General features: G+C 42.5%; 1 protein-coding gene across 1 annotated transcript in view; it reads left to right on the top strand.

Annotated features, from left to right (window-relative positions):
- The first annotated feature begins 6026 nt into the window (after positions 1–6026).
- MUC6 (mucin 6, oligomeric mucus/gel-forming) overlaps positions 6027–7586 on the top strand; it is a 75908-nt gene continuing 74348 nt past the window's right edge. The window contains exons 1-2 of the mRNA XM_083586906.1: positions 6027–6174; positions 7213–7248. Coding sequence (XP_083443032.1) covers positions 6126–6174; positions 7213–7248 — 85 coding nt within the window. The 5' untranslated portion in view covers positions 6027–6125. The remainder of the gene's footprint in view (positions 6175–7212; positions 7249–7586) is intronic.

The following is a 7586-nucleotide window of genomic DNA, read 5'->3' as shown; positions in this document are numbered from 1 at the left end:
CTCCTCTTCTTGTTATTTAAAATTTGTCTATTCTGCCTGTGAGTGTAAACTCTTTCAGGGTGGTTTACAACATACACAGAAATATAATTTAAAAATTATGTATGAATAAAATACTGGGGGACCAACAACATATAAACCGGGCAATCCATTAAAATATGTCCTCTTCTCGTCAGCTCATGACATGAGATAAGGAAGTGGAACTTGACCTAACAGCAACACTGCTCTGTTGACCAGGCAAAAGGAAAAGGCCAACTTTGTAGTGTTTGTGTCGGGGCTGCTGATCCAGCAGCTTCATACCGACTGCCAATTGCAGAGGGGGATGTTGCATATGCCACTTCCTTTATATGTCTAAAGAAAGCTCTGAGGCTCTAGTCTACATGGCTAGGGATAGCTTATTGGGTATGTCCCAGCCTCATACCCAAAGATTACCCATTCAAAACCAAGAGTCCCTAAAAGGCATTTGAACCTCTTGGCTGGATTGGCAACCAGTGGAGGGCAGGGGAGCAGAATGGACCATCCAGTTATTTTTACAGTGGTACCTCGGGTTAAGTACTTAATTCGTTCCGGAGGTCCGTTCTTAACCTGAAACTGTTCTTAACCTGAAGCACCACTTTAGCTAATGGGGCCTCCCGCTCCCGCTGCACCGCTGGAGCACGATTTCTGTTCTCATCCTGAAGCAAAGTTCTTAACCCGAGGTACTATTTCTGGGTTAGCGGAGTCTGTAACCTAAAGCGTATGTAACCTGAAGCGTTTGTAACCCGAGGTACCACTGTATTTTGTTTTCGTATTAATTGCCAGAGAAGAAAGGGAACATCCCCCTCATAAAAGCTATAATGCTTAAGTGAATAGACAGCTTTTATGTTGTGGTCTGAAAGAGGACCTAGCTATAACTACTGGCCTCCAACCCAAACTCTCCCAAAACCTCTGGCCTCAGCCTCTAAACTTTCACCTCCACTACAGCAACTCTCATACTAAACATGCCGTCTTTGGAAGTTATATAACCAGATATTGTTTTCACGTTGGTAGTAGAAATGCTATCTGTAGCTTTAAAAACAAACAAAAAACCGAGTAAAAGCATTGTGTTGATATTTAATCACTTGCTTCTTGTTACCAGCTCTTAGCGTTCTGCAAACATCCTTGTCATTTCCTGCCTCAGAAGTGCAAAATCTTAGATGAAGCCCCAGTTCAGCCCCTGTTTGCTGTCTATTCTGTCCTCAGGATGTAGCTCCATGCAGAAACACAGAGAGGATGGGAGCCTCTGAATAAGGCCAACTGCTGGTTTGAGGTAGCTTTGGCAAACTGCTGGGCCTCCTGCTGTATGAGTAGGTGGGTCCTTAACATATAGCATGGCAGAACAGACTTTTTGTTTTGCTTTCTTTAACTGTAAGGAGTGTCAAATTTACTGCAAGGCGGCCTCCTGGTAGCCACCATTTTATTTTCCCCCATGGTACACTGGACGGACACATTTGGGCCAAACCCACCCAAGCTATTTAACACACTTATACAACTATAATAGTCAAGACTTTCCCCTAAGGAATCCTGGGAAATCTAGTTTGTTAAGGGTGGTGAGAGTTATTAGCAAAGCCTTATTCCCCTCACCAGTGGACTGCACTGGAGGAGGCTTTGCTTCGCTCCACTCCAAGAGAACAAAAAGGGTCTGGCGCTGCTCTCGGCAGCATAGTCAGCCCCAGAGCGTCACCCACCCAGCCCACCTCTAATCTTGTTTTCTTGCAGACTAACCTTTTCTTTCCAGGCACGCGGGCGTTGCTGTGGTTGTGTGGTGGTTTTTGTCTTCAGAGCCGGGAAGGAATTGTCCCTGCTTTGCAGGTTTCGCCTTCCCCATAGCAATTGTCACAACTTTGGTGGCTTAGGCTTTCAGCGGAATCCTTTAGTCAAACACCTAAAAGAGGGATGAATTGGTGACTCACACGCTTCTGGTGGCATGGCAGATGGGTGCTATCCTCAGCGATTTGGGGAGGGACCAGCTGTGTAAACACGCATTTTGTGTTGGTCCCATCTTCCCCTTACTGACCCTGTCATGCCTCAGACCCCCAGCAGGGTGGGGGCCCAGTGCCCATGCCAAAGTTTACCTACATCTGAATTCAATAAAGTTGTGGTCATTTTAATCCCAAATATATGTTGTCATGTCTTCTCCTTTCACCGTGAGGCCTGGCTCCTGGGGGAGGGGGCGCACCTGGGTATGCAACTATTTCACCTTATTTTCTTTGAATATTCATCATGTATATACTGTACATATACTTCTGTGTAAGGTTACACTTCTTTCCCCTGCAAAAAAATTGTTTATATACGTGAGTATGCATGTAGTAACATGAAAAGAAAGGGGGAAACACAAAAATAAAAAATTACTCCCTCCTACCCCTCTGCAATACATCAAACAACTTATCTGTGTCCTATTGATTATTACACATATAACCCACCTTTCCCCCAAGGGGCTCAAGGTGGTGTACACAATTCTCTGCCTTCTTGTTTTTCTTCACAACAACCCTGTGAGGTAGGTTAGGTTGAGAGACAGTGACTGGCCCAGTGACCTTCATGGCTGAGTGGGGATTTGAACCCTGGTCTCCCAGGTTCCATACTGTGTCTGTGCCCTGCTGTGACTACTGTATCCTAATGACATAGTAATCCATAGGAATCCATACACCCGTCTCTGTGACAGCAGAAGCCAATGGCATGAGATGGGAGCAGGGAAGTTCCCAACACCCTGATGTCTTCACACAGTCTGGTCTTGACAAAGTCTTAGAGGATACAGGATGGAGAGGAGGTATACAATACATTATTTTCCATTTTCTGTAATTGCCTTGTTCATTGTAATGTGCAGATCTGTCTTAAAAGCAATACTTTTCTATTTCAGCTGTTAGGAATTTATGGAAATCCTGGTGCTTTATTGCTTTACAAGCTTAAAACAGATAATTTGCTGACCCGAGGATTCACAGTCTAAAATAAGAAACATAAAACCTGGCCTTTGTTGGTAGATAATCTTTGGGGAAATGAATAAAATGCAGGAACTGATTATGAGGATGCTTTCTAGCACTTACGAAAATGTTTCTGAAACTCCCCCCCAAAAAATCTTTTGATACCTGCTGCTCTCTGTCCCTGTCAACTTGCTCTTTTGCTCTGTGGGTTGCAGCATTTACAAATATCTCTTCACCTAGGCTGTGGGGGAACGCAAGGAGTGGCTGACACATGTAGTTCCAGCCTCAGAGGTCTAACACGTAGGGAATCTGAGATATTGCAGGCATTGAGCCAACACAGTGAGGCATGAAACCATTGTCCCTAGGAATTAATTTCAAAATAATGTTTCCCATGCAGTGCAGAGTTCTTAAGACAGCCAAAGGAGAAAGAAATCTGTTAAGCTCTTGGTGTAAATTGTTACATGCACTTACATTCAGGCATCTTATTATCCTCAAATCAGCCAGAGAACTTGAGCTTAAGCAAGATTGGTCCAGTCCTATCCTCTGTATCTAAGATGTTTTGCTTTACAGCACCTTTTAAGATGTTGGGGGATTCAAACCAGGGATTCTGGAAAAAGGTGTTACCAAATAGTACCTCTTCCCTTCCATGTTGTTCCTACGCTAGTTGCACACATGCAATTATTACTGGTAGCTCAATGGGCTTCTCTCCCTCTCCTCCCTTCATGTACCCCACACCATACCCAATTCTCCTGTGGAGGGTTAGGGGAAACCCCAAAACAGATTTAGGGAATGTGCAGGTGGGAAGAGAGGAAGAGAATGTACCATTGCACAAGGAGAAACACTTGTGCTGCTGAAACAAGATACTTAGTGCTATACAGTGGTACCTCTAGTTATGAACTTAATTTGTGCTGGAGCTTTCACTAATGGGGCCTCTTGCTGTCACTGCGCCACCAGCACATGATTTCCATTCTCATTCTGGGGTAAAGTTCTTAATTTGAGGTAACTCTTCCAGGTTAGCGGAGTTTGTAACCTGAAGCATTTGTAACCTGAGGTACTACTGTATTGGCTACAACTCTCAGTCTTCCTCTTGTGTGTTAACTGAGGAGGCTGGCAACTGTGGACAGAGTATGTTTGCAGAGCCAGTAGCCGTCTTGTATTGTCTTGGAAAAGAAGGCATTTTGGCTCTATGTGATTTGAGTTACGGAAACCCTGAATTGACACTTGAGAGTTCTGTGTTCTTCTGTGACCTCCCATATATCACTAAAACACACCCTATTTTCAGAAAACAAAATAAAAAACATTCCTCTGCTAGTAAAAAACAGTAACTCGGGAGTGAAACAGGTTCTAGCCAAGCCCCCTCTCTGCTGGGGCAGGTGCAAGGTATTTTCCTGCCTGAGTCAAAGGACAAGATGGCATTCCCATCCCACAAAGAGAAGCTAACTGGGCCAGCAGTTTACTTTTGCTTCAAACCTGGTAAGTAGATAGCAACTTTCACCACAGCTGAGGCAGTAGGTCAGATCAGGGAGCCTGGGACAGGCATGAGACAACTAAGGGGAATGGCTGGAGGGCTCAGACAAAATATTCAGGGATGTTTCCTCTCAGGCTCAGCCACCTGAGGTGATTGCCTCCTTCTGCCTAATGGTAGAAGTAGGGAGAGTGCATTTTTGTATGTTTGCTTTGTATTGTTTTTTGCCAAAGGAGAGCATTAAAAATGTGTTCCTTCACTTGCAGTCTGCAGTACATTCTACTAACTCAATACTTTTTCTCATGACTTTTCCCTGCATTTTAATGCATGGGTAGACCACACCATATTTTACCTATTAATCTGAAGAGATGGCTGGAGAATTGTAGAACCTTATAGGATCATAGGAAGCTGCCTTCTACCAACTCAGGCCAGTAGCTCAGAATTATCTACACCCCACGGTTCTCGAGAGTTTCAGGCAGGGTTCTCTCCCAGCCCTTCCTGGAGATGCCATGGATTGAACCTGGGACCTTCTGCATGCAAAACAGATTTTCTACCTCTGAGCTACAGCTCTTTCCCTCTTCCTCTGGAGAGCACAATCACTACAAAGTTATCTGGCAAAAGCCCACATTGAAACTGGACAGGAGTCATACAAGAACACACCTTCCATTCATTTCCACGGGACCTGGACAGAAGAACTTCATGGTGTCCTAGTACAGTGGAACTGCATTCAAATGGCATTTTTTGACACAACATTCTGAAGCTTGTTCTTTATAATTATGCTTGTCCAGCCCTCCTCCAGGGAACAAATATCATTGCTTAGGGCTGAAAAATGTTCATTCCCACTATGTTTGAAAGGGATAAACACTGGAGGAAAGAAAGATTTTAAAGGAAAATTAGGAACCTGTATCAGTAGGATCTCAAATCATCAGCCTTGCCTTCTATTTTAAACACACACACACACACACACACAGAGTGTGTCTCCTTTCATTGGCTTTTCATAATATTAGCACAGCAAGACTGCCCAACTTCAGTCCTCTTGCCACTTTGGCCAATAGTCTATGTATCACAGAATTGTAGAGTTGGAAGGGACTCAAAGGGTCACCAAGTCCAACCCCCAGAAATTCAGGAACCACAGCTAAAGAATCCCTGAGAGATGGCCATCAAAACACCGTTTAACAACTTAACTGTTCTTAATGTTTAGTCAGAATCTCCTTTCTTGTCATTGAAATCCATTAGTTTGGGTCCTAACCTCTGGAGCAGCAGAAAACAAGCTTGCTCCATCTTCCATGTGCTACATTCCGCCTTTATCAGGGTTATCAGATTTCCTGCACTACAGATCTGCATTTCTTTTGGACTCCACACCACACTTCTACAGCAAATACTGTTAAAAGTGTTTGTGTAAATTGTCGCAAGCCAAGCCCGTTGAACTAGCTATGGAAAAATGATACTCAAGTAGAGGAGGTGTATTTTTCTTTTATATTTCCAGATAGCATTTGCGTGCATTACGCCTGATAAAGTGAAGATCCTGTTTGGCGGTTACTCCACTTTACCCAGCTGTAGCCATCTCAGAATGTGCATGGGAATAAGGGAGGGCCTTGTAATGCTATATATAAAGCATCCAAGCTTGACAAGGTGAGGCTAGAGTGGCAGCAGCAGCACTGCCCATTGTGAGTAGATAGGGGAGGAGGAGAGTCCAAGGTGGGGGAAAGGACTCTCCACTCAACATCATGCTTTGGGCACTACTGGTTCTCCTCTGCAGCCTCCTGCATAGTTCAGGTAAGTCTAAAATCACATCTAGAATACATAGATAACATGGGACTTCTTTCGATCTTGTCATTTTGGGGGAAAAGGATGCCAAAACATTAGAGGACATACAATATATAGGGATAGGATGGGATAAAGTGGTAGAAGATGCTATAGATAAGTTAACCTCACTTCTTTTCTTTGACACTGCTTGTCTGGAATGCCCATCATATCTAATTAACCAAATAAGAAGGAAGAAGGAAAGAAGGAAGGAAGGAAGGAAGGAAGGAAGGAAGGAAGGAAGGAAGGAAGGAAGGATCCCAGTGTGCTTATAAAGTGGGAATGATTGGTTTGAAACACAAAATATTTAGGCAAAACTGAATGATTTGATCGTTCTCTTCTTGACTTTTGCACTTTGACATTTCTCTTGGGTACTTGTGGAACACTCCCTGCTTTTCATGCCACGGTTCAGCATTCATCCTCTTTATTTGACATATAGAACCTTCAATGGAATACACTTTCATATCTGGAAACTGCAATAAATACCAACCTCCAATGGTCCCAGAAGCAAGAGATCTTACATATTCCTTCAGCAATCTTGCATACTTGTACATGAAACTCTTCTAGGATGGAGCCCAACTATTATACCCAACAACAATACATTCTTTTGTATATTTCACTTGAAAAATGCTTCCATGAAAGAAGATAAATATTTCAACGCTTTTTGATTCGAAAAATAAATTTGTTCTGTGAATCCTTCTAGGGATGTAAGATATGTCTTTCCGCATCTATCCAAAGATCCATGTAGTTCAGCATTCCAAGCTACATTCTAGAAGCTCACAAATAGAGCATGAAGTTGACACCATTTGTCCTCAGAATCTGGTAATGATAGGTATTTTGCCTCTGAAGAAGGTGGTTCTATTTACCTATCACAGGTTAATAGCTAATACAGTAATACTCCATGAAGATGGCTATAAACACTTTGCTATCAATTGTGGTTTCAAAATACCTGTTTTATATTCTACTTTCATAGTTTTTGTTTCATAAAATTTATTTTTCTTTATTACTCAGATCAGAATCATATGGATCATTCAGACAGGTTATCAGGTAAGTCTGTGAAAGATGTACTGTTCTTCCTACTTACTAAATGTATATGGTTCTTATCTAAAACTCTGTTGTAACTCATTTTGGTTCTCTTCTAGATTATGGTTTCTTGTTATTTGCTCTTTTTCTTTTTCACCTGTAATTATTTGCTGTTACAACTGGTCCCAGTACTGCCCAAAACATTCCAAGCACATAGTTTTAAGTCTTTCTTTCTAAAAACAATACAGACGTGTTCTGAACAGTTCTAAATTTATTTCTTTTATATTTTCTAATGCACCTAATGACCCATTTGACACTAACCACATAGAAGAACATATTCCTGAAAGATGGATTTGTAGAAC

This window comes from Podarcis filfolensis (genome assembly GCF_964270895.1).
Source record: "Podarcis filfolensis genome assembly, chromosome: 1".
Taxonomy (NCBI): domain Eukaryota; kingdom Metazoa; phylum Chordata; class Lepidosauria; order Squamata; family Lacertidae; genus Podarcis; species Podarcis filfolensis.
Note: the sequence above shows the minus strand (reverse complement) of the source record. Positions and strands in the feature narration are given on the sequence as shown.